Source organism: Mytilus trossulus, chromosome 2 (assembly GCF_036588685.1).
Source record: "Mytilus trossulus isolate FHL-02 chromosome 2, PNRI_Mtr1.1.1.hap1, whole genome shotgun sequence".
Taxonomy (NCBI): Eukaryota; Metazoa; Mollusca; class Bivalvia; order Mytilida; family Mytilidae; genus Mytilus; species Mytilus trossulus.
The window spans coordinates 2,064,008-2,076,181 of record NC_086374.1 but is presented as its reverse complement, the minus strand read 5'-3'; the positions used below and the strand labels follow the sequence as shown (position 1 = coordinate 2,076,181).

The 12,174-nt window shown below is 33.6% G+C and overlaps 2 protein-coding genes across 5 annotated transcripts; both read right to left on the bottom strand.

Annotated features, from left to right (window-relative positions):
• Positions 1-112: 112 nt before the first annotated feature.
• Positions 113-4,778, bottom strand: LOC134706238 (uncharacterized). Of its 4 annotated transcripts, none has more exons than XM_063564997.1 (3): positions 4,700-4,778; positions 2,290-2,386; positions 113-1,478 (listed from the first exon to the last, which is right to left on the bottom strand). In XM_063564997.1, exons 2-3 carry the CDS (start codon positions 2,372-2,374, stop codon positions 691-693), a joined length of 873 nt encoding a protein of 290 aa, XP_063421067.1. In that variant the 5' UTR covers positions 2,375-2,386; positions 4,700-4,778; the 3' UTR covers positions 113-690. The 4 variants fall into 4 exon arrangements, with proteins under 4 accessions (XP_063421067.1, XP_063421068.1, XP_063421066.1 ...); XM_063564998.1 differs by having other exon boundaries at positions 4,682-4,702; XM_063564996.1 differs by lacking the exon at positions 4,700-4,778 and adding an exon at positions 4,524-4,695.
• Positions 4,779-7,989: 3,211 nt separating this feature from the next.
• LOC134704853 (uncharacterized) lies at positions 7,990-11,416 on the bottom strand. Its single transcript, XM_063563636.1, has 3 exons — positions 11,191-11,416; positions 10,014-10,117; positions 7,990-8,978 (listed from the first exon to the last, which is right to left on the bottom strand). Exons 2-3 carry the CDS (start codon positions 10,096-10,098, stop codon positions 8,209-8,211), a joined length of 855 nt encoding a protein of 284 aa, XP_063419706.1. The 5' UTR covers positions 10,099-10,117; positions 11,191-11,416; the 3' UTR covers positions 7,990-8,208.
• Between the last annotated feature and the right edge of the window lie 758 nt (positions 11,417-12,174).

The window sequence follows — 12,174 nt, the reverse complement described above, 5'->3', positions numbered from 1 at the left end:
TTTATTTTGGTATCAATTGTAATTTATTCTCGTCCTGATTATCTAGGAAATATATACCATTTAACATTTAAGAACCAACAACCAATCAGGTCAATAAAATCATATTTTTTTTTAAATTGTATTTTTAATAATTATCATTTCAATGACAGATGCGAACATCCACAACTGACAATCAGATTCACAGACTGAATTTCACAGAACTGTTTTTATATAATGCCACTTTGAACTGTTTCTTTTATAATGACACTATGAACTGTTTCTTTCTGTGATTATAAACATGAACCTAACAATGTAAACAGACTTTTCCTAAATGCAATATCTACAAAAGGGGATAAAAAAAAATACACAAAAAAAACATGAATGTTGCCATTTGTTACAGAGAGAGATTACAAAATGTTTCACTCAAAAAGAGCAAGTATTATGCATGATGATCCGTTTACAGTCTGCTTAACAATTAATATCCATTGTAAAATTTCGAGTTGTATAGAATTCAGAGTTCAGAAATATTATGCATGAATTCTAAAACTCTAGAAATCAGAGTTTACATCTGTTGAATTATGATACTGTAGAACTTCTGAAACTTTCTCTGAATAGTGATATACTGTTGGATTTAGAGTTTTCAACGTGTAGATTCAGATATTACGTATAATATTCCGAGTTGAAAACTTGTGAATTCTGATACTGTAGGGGTCATAGTTTAGAAACATTCCGTGTAAATTCCGAGACTGTCGTTTGGAGATTAAACCTAAAGGTGGTATAATTAACTTTTTTTCTTTCGTTCCTACATATGATGAATTTTAAGATAGACGGGTCCGAGTCTTCCTGCCAAAGGCAAACCTTAAGTTCGTCACCAGTAAACGTTTCTCCTAAATAACGCACGTCGAAATATACAAGAGGATATAAACTAATATCTCTATTAAACGATACGAGTAGACCTTTACAACTGGCAGCGGTCGCACAATCCAGGCACATTTTGACATATACACTTTGATTTGTGTGGGCATTATAGTCCAGGTCACTGTAACGGACAATAGTTTTATAAATGAAACAACCAGCAGGAGCTTCTGGTATCTCAGATTTAAACATAAGGTACTGTGGCACAGGTGTTTCTTTAAGATAGGAATATTTCTGTTCGAACCACTCCGGGTATTTGACTGGTTTGCGTGTTTTTGCACTGATCTGTACAACTTTAATATATCTATCCGCCAAAATAGTTTCAGATAATACATCGGACAGTTTAGATCTTATGATCACTGAAGTATTACCAACTTTCTCAAGATTCGTGGTGATTTTGAGTTGTGCCTTTTTCAGAAAGTTATACGTGTACACCATAGGATTAATGGTCATAGTCTGTAATATTCTTGCGTACATCGTATTCTCCGTTTTTATGGTTTTATAATCCATAAAATGTCCTGTCTTTCTGCCAAGGAATTCTGCTCCGTCTATAAAGTTTGATAAATTCCATGGGCTCCATCGACCTAAAGTGTCAATAACAGTTTATATAGTGTAGCGAGTTAATATAGATATTTACTAAAAGTACCCTGGACTCAGATAGTAGAAGTCGGCAACTATAAATAGCAATCTATAACTCAATTAAGATAGTAGAAGTCGCTATGTTTAGCGCTCTATAATAGACGTCGGTAACTATATAGTTATCTTTAACTTATTCACAACTTAGAACAAGGTATATGGTATGGACACCTCTTTATGTCTTTTAATTGTATGTTCCGTTGCTGTATCTAAATGCCTATATAATGCGAGGTGCACATTCAATCTATAATTGTTAAAAGTGTTTTTTTTAGTTGAATACTGTACGATCGTTGATAAAAAATTAGGTAGCACATTACTGACAGCTTTGACGCATCAGATATATAAGACTAATTTAGTTTTTGTGAAATCCGGACAAACAATAAACTAGTGTAATTCTATATTGGTTACAGTTGACCGCGTGTAACATTTGGTAATGTATTATTTTCAGTTATCCATCTTGGTAATTTACATTAATATTACTTGTAACTATTTTTTTGTTTCAGTGGCAAAAAGTAAAATCCCAAAAATACTGAACTTCGAGGTAAATTCAATCGGAATGTTCCTAATCACATAGCAAAATCAAATGCCAAAACACATCAAAACGAATGGACAACTGTCGTGTTCCGGACTTGGTACAGGCATTTTCAACTGTAGAAAATGGTGGATTGAACCTTGTTTTATGGCGCTAAACCTCTCACTTGTTTGACAGTCTCATTCAAGGAGTTATAACATAGACAATATAGTATAAAATTATCAAACCTGCCCTGTCGTCAAAGTTATATGGTACACCCGCCATTAATACTTCTGTACAATCACAATCATCACGTGACATCTGTTGCGCCATTATTCCCTCTCACTGTAAAAATAATGCCAATTTTATATTATACAGTTGTTGTATCATGATAATTTCAAGATAACTGTGAGTTCATTTTATTTGCGTGTGTTCCAATTTTATTGGTTACGGAAAAGTTACATTTTGGTTGATATTGGTTTCGTGCTGTTACTAGCGTATGCATACAAAACAAAAGAAATTTGTACTTCGTTGTGTCATTTTGGTCTTTTGTGGATAGTTGTCTCATTGGCAATCATACCACATCTTCTTTTTTATATCATATCATTTTTCCCTTCTTTTTTTTCTCTCCACCGACCCTCAATGACAATTTATAGAAGCAAGTCATGGTGTACATAAAAATATGTTGTTCAAATGATACCAGAAAATCAACGAAAATATATATCCAACGAATACTCATGAATCCACTGTATTTTAAATGCGTTCTCGTCCTAATGCATGAAATATGATCCACTGGACGTAATGCAAACAACAATGTATCATTCAATTAAGATCCTTTATTCAATAATCCAAAATTAATAAGATATGTTCAGGCCTTTACTATTAGTCATCATACGGCTTTCAATGACAAGCAAAACACATTCCCTTATATGATAAGTTGTATAAGGCTTTAGAATAGCAAAACGTGAATCAACTCATAACAGAAACAAACGGTCAGATTTAGTGTAATACCATATTACACGAAGACCTCTTATACAAGGTTCTAGACTAGCAAAATGTGAATCAACTCATAACAGAAACAAACGGTCAGATTTAGTGTAATACCGTTACACGAAGACCTCTTATACAAGGCTCTAGACTAGCAAAACGTGAATCAACTCATAACAGAAACAAACGGTCAGATTTAGTGTAATACCATTACATGACGACCTCTTATACAAGGCTCTAGACTAGCAAAATGTCAATCAACTCATAACAGAAACAAACGGTCAGATTTAGTGTAATACCATTACACGAACAGACATATAATACAAGGCTCTAGACTAGCAAAACGTGAATCAACTCATAACAGAAACAAACGGTCAGATTTAACTTGTTATACCATTACACAAAGACCTCAACAACCAACGATAGCAACACGACTACATGCTTCAACAAAAAAGTGTGTAAATAAAAAAAGAAACATAAACTATGAATTTATTTACCATTGAGTGATGTCAACAGTTCATTGTTCAGATGTGGTGACCAGTTATGACAATAATTATTTTTGAAAAATTGGTGGCATTTCAAAAATGATATGAGAAACAGAAATGATCCAAATATTATCGTTAACTCTTTTCCTTGAATGTATTGTGGCCGACTTATCGATTTTATCATATGAGCAAGTCGGTGCTTCATCCTACTCTTCTTGCCTTTCCGAAGCACCTGGGTGCACTTCCGATACATCGATTTTATCATATGAGCAAGTCGGTGCTTCATCCTACTCTTCTTGCCTTTCCGAAGCACCTGTGTGCACTTCCGATACATCGATTTTATCATATGAGCAAGTCGGTGCTTCATCCTACTCTTCTTGCCTTTCCGAAGCACATGGGTACACTTCCGATACCCGGTATGTGGTTGGGTTCGTGTTGTTCAGTCTTAAAATCAAGATGTCCGTGTTGTGTCTTGTAAACTGTCGTCCTTGTCATTTCGTCATTTGTGTCATGTCGGTGCCAATTAGTTTTTCTTCGATGCTAATTTTGGATAGAATTTTATTTTTATAGTATATCATATAGTATATATATATGAGTAGGAATATCCTTTTGGTATTTGCTGCCTTTTTTATGATATTCATTTATTTATCTATTTGCCAAAGTGTAAACAAAATTCTGTCATTTTTGTGTAAACTCACATACTACAAATTAGAAAAGTGTTACATTTATCACTTTTTTAATACTCACTTAATTTGCTTCAACAGTTCAATGGGCTGGTGTAATGTCTATACGAGTTGTTATCCTAAGGTTTACCACTCCTATGGCTTCTATCTTTGAATGTCAGTGAGATTTACTGAGTATCCAAAAATATGCAAAATAATCCATCTAGATTCTACATATTAAATGAATCAATCCTGTTGTACAGAATATTTTCCGAGTTTCTCAGTATAAACAAAACACTACAACTATGTGTGTGTATAAACATATAGTAATGAATTATAAATACATACGTGTATTATCTGTTCATTCTACACTAAAATGTGACAATGTATCTGCTCTTATAAATAGAGTATCCTTATAAGGGCAATTAAAAGAACGATTCTATTTTGTAAATAATTGCATTCTTTCAAAATGATCAACTTCGTTCTAAATAATGTCCTCTGCTTACAGACGTGATTGAATTTACCTGTGTTGTGAATTCTAATTTTATCCATGACAGTATAAACTGTGTGTATAGACATACATTGCTCATACTAAGATAAGCTATTACGTACTTACCAATTTGCATATTTAAATCCTGTATTTACTGAATTTTGTGAAATGTTGAGGTACACTAACAAGAGATCCAAATAAGACTGAGGGGGGGCAAGGGGTTTAACTGTTATGCTGTTATGGGGTAATTTAATTCTTTGTTATCTGTTATTCTGAAAATATATTTACTGTTAGCTGTTATTGTCCTGTTCCATGTTAGCTGTTATGGGACTTTTATTTTTATTGTTATCTGTTATAATTGTGAGATTGTATTTGCTGTTAACTGTTATTGAAAATTGGAATGTTTCCATTTTGGCAGCCAGACTTAAGTAAAAATTGAAGAAAATTGAACATTGTGATTTTGAAGGAGAGTTGTCTCATTGGCACTCATTCCACGTCTTTCATATTATCGCTATTGGGGTCTTTCCACTGACGATATGGAGGTCACATATTTGCAGTTCGATTTCAGTAACATACATCACATAAACATGCATATTCAAAAACAGTCGGGTCCAGGACCATTGTACTGTTACACCACTGTCTAAGGCAGCAACCATTTGATTTTCTGGGGGGGTATAGTTTTTTTTTTCTGTGCAAATTTTTTTTTCACTTCGGCGAAGAACAATCTATTTTTTTTTAGCGACAAACCGAAAACAATTTTTTTTTCTTTCAATTTTAGCATTACACATAGTGGCAGCTGAGGGTGGAATAAACAACTTTTTTTTTCTCAGGGTCAAAAACAAATTATTTTATTCACCAAAACCTGGAAACAAAAACTTTTTTTCAAAAAAACACCAGAAAATCAAATGGTTGCTGCCTAAGGTTAGGGATGGTTTGGCAATAACTAACATGTTTAAGTCCGATGGACTCTGAATGTGCCTGTCCCAAGTCAGGAGTCTGTAATTAAGTGGTTGTTATTTCACGGTTGTTAAGTTTTTCGTTCATTATTTTGTAGATAAATCAGGCTGTTGAATTTCTGATTTTGAATTGTTTTTGGTTTGCTCATAGTGGAAGGGGGAATGATGAGCAATAGTTGATAATTTCTGTGTCTTTTTGTCTCTTTTGGAGAGCTGTCTCATTGGCAATCATACCACATCTCCTTTTATATACTTATTTATAATATACAAAAATAGTATATATGTATCATTTGTTTAAGCATTCGAGTGAAATATTGCCTTTGGATATTACACAACATATTTTGCTTTTAGCGTTTACATTCAGAAGTGCTACTCCTCCTCTTTGTATTATTAAAACGAAAGAGAGCCCTGACTATCAATTCTTTAAAACCTTTTGAACTGGTTCACATAGTGAAAAGTGAAGCTCAGAAACTGTTGCTGCAAATAAAGATGTGTCTTTAACAGCTTCAATTTAATTTCTTGACATAATATCCTTTAAATAAGTGAATATATATTATGTCTCTGTAAAGGCCTATTTGGATCAATTCAACCAGTTATATAATATAAGATATATACTATATTTACTGGACTGATTTTAAGATTTCATTTACTGTTATCTGTTATTGCCCCTTTTTAATTCTTTTTTATCTGTTTTAAGCCAAATCGATTCACTGTTTTGCTGTTATTGAGACCCCCCTTGCCCCCCCTCAAGACTAAATGGATAAAGTGAAATCAGAATAAATTGACATAATCAAATTTATACTGGTGGAGGATATTTATGTTAATCGAAATATTTGTAGATACTTATATTTTTAATGTTTCCTTTTACGCTCAACTAGCCTAAAAAGTCAAGTCAGCTTTTCTCATCACTTGGCGTCCGTCGTCCGTCGTCGTCGTCGTCCGTCGTCGTCTGTTAACTTTTACAAAAATCTTCTCCTCTGAAACTATTCGGCTAAATTTAACCAAACTTGGCCACCATTATCATTGGGGTATCTGGTTTGAAAACTGTGTCCGATGATCCAGCCCGCCAACCAAGATGGCCGTCACGGCTAAAAATATAACATAGGGGTAAAATGCAGTTTTTGGCTAATATATCTGAAACTAAAGTATACAGGGTAATTCTGAAAGACGGTACACATGTTTATCAGATTTAGATCTATCTGCCCTGAAATTTTCACATGAATCAGACAATCCATTGTCGGATTACTGTCCCTAATTTAGAAATGTTAAGGAAAGTTTGCACACTAACCGACGAACAGAAAAACGTTAGATCAAAAACGTATAAATCCTGTTTCACACATTCTTCAAAATTAATGTGTTTACCAGTCTTCGAAATACATAACAAAGAATAGCAGTTTCTGGCCGAGTTCATTGGTTGTATTCTTCGCCGGTCATATCAATTAATAATTCAATTGTATATTTCGATAACTAATTATGGTATTCACTAAAATCTTAAAAGTTTTCAAACAAGTAAATATAAATAACGAGACGCTCTAAAGAGCCTTTGTCGCTCACCTTGGTCCATGTGCATATATAAAACAAAGGCAACAGATAGATTCATGACAAAATTGTGTTTTGGTAATGGTGATGTGTTTGTAGATCTTACTTTTCTGAACATTGTTACTCCTTACAATTAGCTCAATCTATAATGAACTTGGCCCAGTAGTTACAGAGGGGAAAATGTAAAAATTTACGAAAAATTCCTTAAGATTACTAATTCAGGGGCAGCAATCCAACAAAAGATTGTCCGATTCATCTGAAAATTTCAGGACAGATAGATCTTGACCTGATTAATAGTTTCACCTCCATGTCAGAGTTGCTCTTAATGCTTTGTTTTCAGAGAAATTAGCCAAAATCTACATTTGAACTCTATGTATTATTCTAGCCACGATTAGCCAAAATCTACATTTGAACTCTATGTATTATTTTTAGCCATGATTAGCCAAAATCTACATTTGAACTTTATGTTTTATTTTTAGCCATGGCGGCCATTTTGGTTGGTTGACCGGGTCATCGGACACATTTTAACAAAAGATACTCCAATGATGATTAAGGTTAAGTTTGGTTAAATTTGGCCCCAGTAGTTTCAGAGGAGAAGGTTTTTTGTAAAAATTAACGACGACGGACGACGGACGCCAAGTGATGAGAAAAGCTCATTTGACACTTTGGGCCATGTGAGCTAAAAAGGTGTAATTTCTGACACTATATACCATCCTTTTATGTATCTTGTGAATCACGTATCCTTGTTCAAAATCATTATATTATTATAATAGGAATTACTATAGTGTACATAATATAAAGTTATAGTTAACATCAACAGTACAAAAGTCAGTAAGAAGACTTACATTAATGCCAAATAAGCTGGCACAAAAGGCTAGTTTTCAATATACACAAACATGACTTCTCTCAGGCAATCTGTCAAGATTTTTGAAATAAATTCTAAATTCAAAACCCTTGTCCTCTATACATATAGTTGTCGTTTTATAATTTTGATTGACTATTTCTGTTTGATTTCTGCTCCTTGTCCTCTTCACATGTAGTTGCCGTTTTATAGTTTTGATTGGCTATTTCTGGTTGATTTCTGCAGGTCAAGTTTCATGACTGTGTAGTTGACCTTCCTTTCATCCTTGTAAATGACAAAGTTTAAGGTGGCTTTGTCAGCATCATCCTGCCATACATTAATAGATAGTTTATCTTCGGCCAATGTTTCCCCTAGGTAACGAACATCGATAAACCGGATTGAATACAGACCAATATCACTTTCAAAGGGCAAGAGCTGTTTTGAATTACATGCTGCAGCTGCGCAATCATGGCAAATTTTGATATACACTGACTGATTTGTATGATAACTACAGTCAAGATCGCTGTACCGGACAACAAGTGTCTGTGTAAAACAATTAAGAGGAGGTGTTGGTATCTCAGATTTGGTCATTAATGGTACTTCAGTATCTTTTAAGCCAGAATATTTCTGAATAAACCAATCTGAATGCTTTTCTGGTCTGCGTGACGAGGTATTAATTCCCACTTCCATCATGTATCTATCTACCAAAATTGTTCCTGTGTTGACGTCTTTTAATTTTGTTCTAAATATGAGTGACGTTGTGCCCACTTTTTCAAACGTCTTTGTAATCTGCAACTTTGTTCTTGTCATATGATTATATTTGAAAACTTCAGGATTTATAACCATAACTTGTCTTAATCTCACACATAGCTTGTTTTCATTATTCCATCTTTTGCAATCCATAAATACCAATGTCTCAGCACCCTGCAACTCAGCACCGTCTAAAAAATTGGATAAATTCCATGGAGTCCAATTACCTACAATTAAGACAATTTTTTATTTTGCAATTCTTTATCAATCTTCTACATATAAAGCAATGAATGTTCAAGATCCCAATGAAGATTTGATATCAGGAATTATTCTTTTTACCTCTTTATAAATAAGATAAAAAAGACTTCTCAATTGGTTATTTCATAAAGAGTGTTAGCCTTTTTCTTAAAATGTCCGTACCAAGTCGGTAATATTGCGGTTGTTATAGCAATTAGTTCGTTTCTATGTATGTAGGCGTTTGTTTTTGTTGTATTTCAGTGTTCCTATTGTTCCTTTGTATTCCGCTTATAGTTGATGTACCCCGGATTCGTTTTCTCTCAATCGATTTATGACTTTTGAACACTGGTTAAATTCTGTTGCCTTTATTTGCCTGACCTTTAACCCTATCTACCTTATTCGATCTTATACAAACACAAGATAAGTTTACCTTTGCTTTCAATTTAATGATTGCTAATGCATTGACAAGCATTAGCCTTTCAAAAAGGGCTAGTCGACTCTTAGCTGATGAAAAAGGAAAGGTGCTCTCGCTTTGTAGATTAATTCATTTACCAGAATAGCCACGTGCATCAATCAAACAAATTTTACCACACACGTGAGGTCACACGTTATAAAGTAGTACATATCGTTTAACGTTGTTGTTTGCTCCAGAAGATTCGACTATTTATAGATAAAAGTTACCTACGTTGTAAAATCTAATTGCTGAAATAGACTGGACAAATCCGATACTCTACGGGATTGAAGGATATTTACTAGGTTTGCATTGTCCTAACCAATCAATAAACTTTGATTATTCACGTCTCGTAATATCTTCCACTCAGGTAGCAAGAAAAATTCACACACTAACTTTCCATCGTTCAGTTCTTAATATCGACTCCCACAGTTAAATGGTATACAATAATTCTGTTTATACTGGTCTTACCTGACCGATCTTCTGGTATACCATAATTCTGTACACATTGTTCTTACCTGACTGATGGTAACAGATAAATGGTATACCCTAATTATGTACACATTGTTCTTACCTGACCGATCGTCATAGTTAAATGGTATACCATAAGCTAATACTTCAGTACAGGTCGTTTCGTCTCTTACCAATTGTTGAGCCATGATGATTCTCTTTTGACTTCTGTAAAACAGAACATATGTTAATGTTTATGCATCGTACTTCATTGTCTTTATCGTAGAATTGTGGAGTTTTTGTTGTTGTAAAATGTAAGTAAAGGAATATAAATGCTGTCTTATGATGATTGCCAATATTACAATATTACCAAAATGACGCAAATGGTAACAGCTATAGGTCACCGTGCTACCTTTAACAATGGGAAAACTCAAACTACATAACAAGCAAACAACATTAAACGAAAAACAAATCTGATACACAGCAACAAACTACAACAGTTGAGTTACAGGATTCTAACTTGGGACATGAACATACAGTACACATATCTTCCATATATTTGTTTTTGTCGCAAATTGGTTATTTTATAAATAAAGCCATTAGTTGTCTCGTTAGAATATGTTTCACATTTTTAAATCGGGGTCTCTTATCGTCGACTATGCCGTCTGAAATAAAAAAAAAAAAAAAAAAAAGACGGCCCTCCTTGTTTCCTCCAAGCCTTTCATTTTGGTATTTAATGAACGGTTCTTTAGTCAGTAAAATGCCAATTAAGGTACAATAACTATAAACTCTTCTATTTGGTTGACATTTATGGGAGTGTTATGGCGTATTTACGATATTAGCTTCTCTAAAAGACTCGGAGCATCCTCCAAGCATACCTGGAGGACGCTCACTAGAATGAATATATGTTCCCTGACATAGGTCTCTTTATAAATACGAGGGTGTCTTTTTCGTGTTTTTCTCTTACCAATGAAAGTTCTTTGTGAGAAATTTCGAAAGTGTATAGTATGTCGCCTTTTTAAAATGCACATTCCAATTTATGTGTTTAGTTCAACTTTTGGACTGGGAGATACCCAACATTTTTCTTTTGACCTTCTATATCCGGGGTAACCTTATAGCTTGAAAACTTTTATCCGGACAAGTGAAATATACAGTTTAATCTAGGTGTGATAAAGAAAGGGATAAAACTATCATTGAAATAGAGTATACATACAGTTTCTAGGCGGGATAGAGAAAGGATAAAAACTATCATTGAAACAGAGTTTACATAGTTTTATACATTGCATTAAATAATTCCTTACCAAAGTATTAGATTTGTGGCTCGTCATCCAAGTCCATGTATATCTACCCCAAGGGTGCATATGTTATCGTAGCTGTCCAAAGGTCACTGTGATATACAAAATAGATATAAACACCTACAAAGAATGTGTGGCATGCTGTGTTCAGTTCCTTTATATATATTGTATAATAATTGTAAATATAATGGTATCTTAATGTAAATATTCCGTCCAATATTCACTTAAATATTGGTCTATATCTTCAACCTACCTGTACATGTATAGATAGATGATTAAGTTTATTTTTATGAGCGATATAATAAACTTTGATATAATACGATGTATATATATAAGTACGTCTGAACATAGCCTGAACCATTGATGACTCTACAACAGATTTTAACCATCGGATCTGTAGTGGTTGATGGTGATACAAGGCTGAAATTATATATTTATATAATATATATTTGTTTCTGTTGTTCTTTTGTACCTGTGGTCACGTAGTGGATTAACTTATCGGGTACTCGGTCTTATCAAAATCTGAGATTACTTTGACGTGTTCCATGACCCCAGCAAGTGCTAAAAGGTCGGACTGTGACACAAATATATGTTTTATCGGGTGAAAGGGTCTTTTCATGGCCCAGCAAGGTCGAAAAGGCCGGACTATATAAAGATATGTTTCATCGAAAAAATCAAAAAGAATCTTCACATTGAATGGAGCAGCTAATCTTTTGAAATATCTATATAAATGAAATTTTCCTATCGATTTGTTTAGTTTGATTAAATCCCTTTTAAAGACAAGTGACTTGGAGTGGTTTAGAGTTCGGTTCCTGTCTTTTGTTGAAAACTGTTTACTTATATCTAGCAGGATAGTATGTTAATTTTAATCAATTGTCTGAGGACTATAAATTTATATCTTTATTCACAGATGAAAATATGTACTTTTATACTGCCAAAACCTGCAATGACATTTTATTGATAAGAAAATGTATTTTATATAGCTAATTT

What these genes read in the sequence shown, in the direction of transcription:
- LOC134706238 (XM_063564997.1), bottom strand. Translation starts at nt 2,374, where the DNA reads ATGGCGCAACAGATGTCACGTGATGATTGTGATTGTACAGAAGTATTA. An exon ending in TAACTTTGACGACAGGGCAG is followed by an intron (nt 1,479 to 2,289) that starts GTTTGATAATTT and finishes TTGACACTTTAG; the next exon opens with GTCGATGGAGCCCATGGAAT.
- LOC134704853 (XM_063563636.1), bottom strand. Translation starts at nt 10,098, where the DNA reads ATGGCTCAACAATTGGTAAGAGACGAAACGACCTGTACTGAAGTATTA. An exon ending in TAACTATGACGATCGGTCAG is followed by an intron (nt 8,979 to 10,013) that starts GTAAGAACAATG and finishes TCTTAATTGTAG; the next exon opens with GTAATTGGACTCCATGGAAT.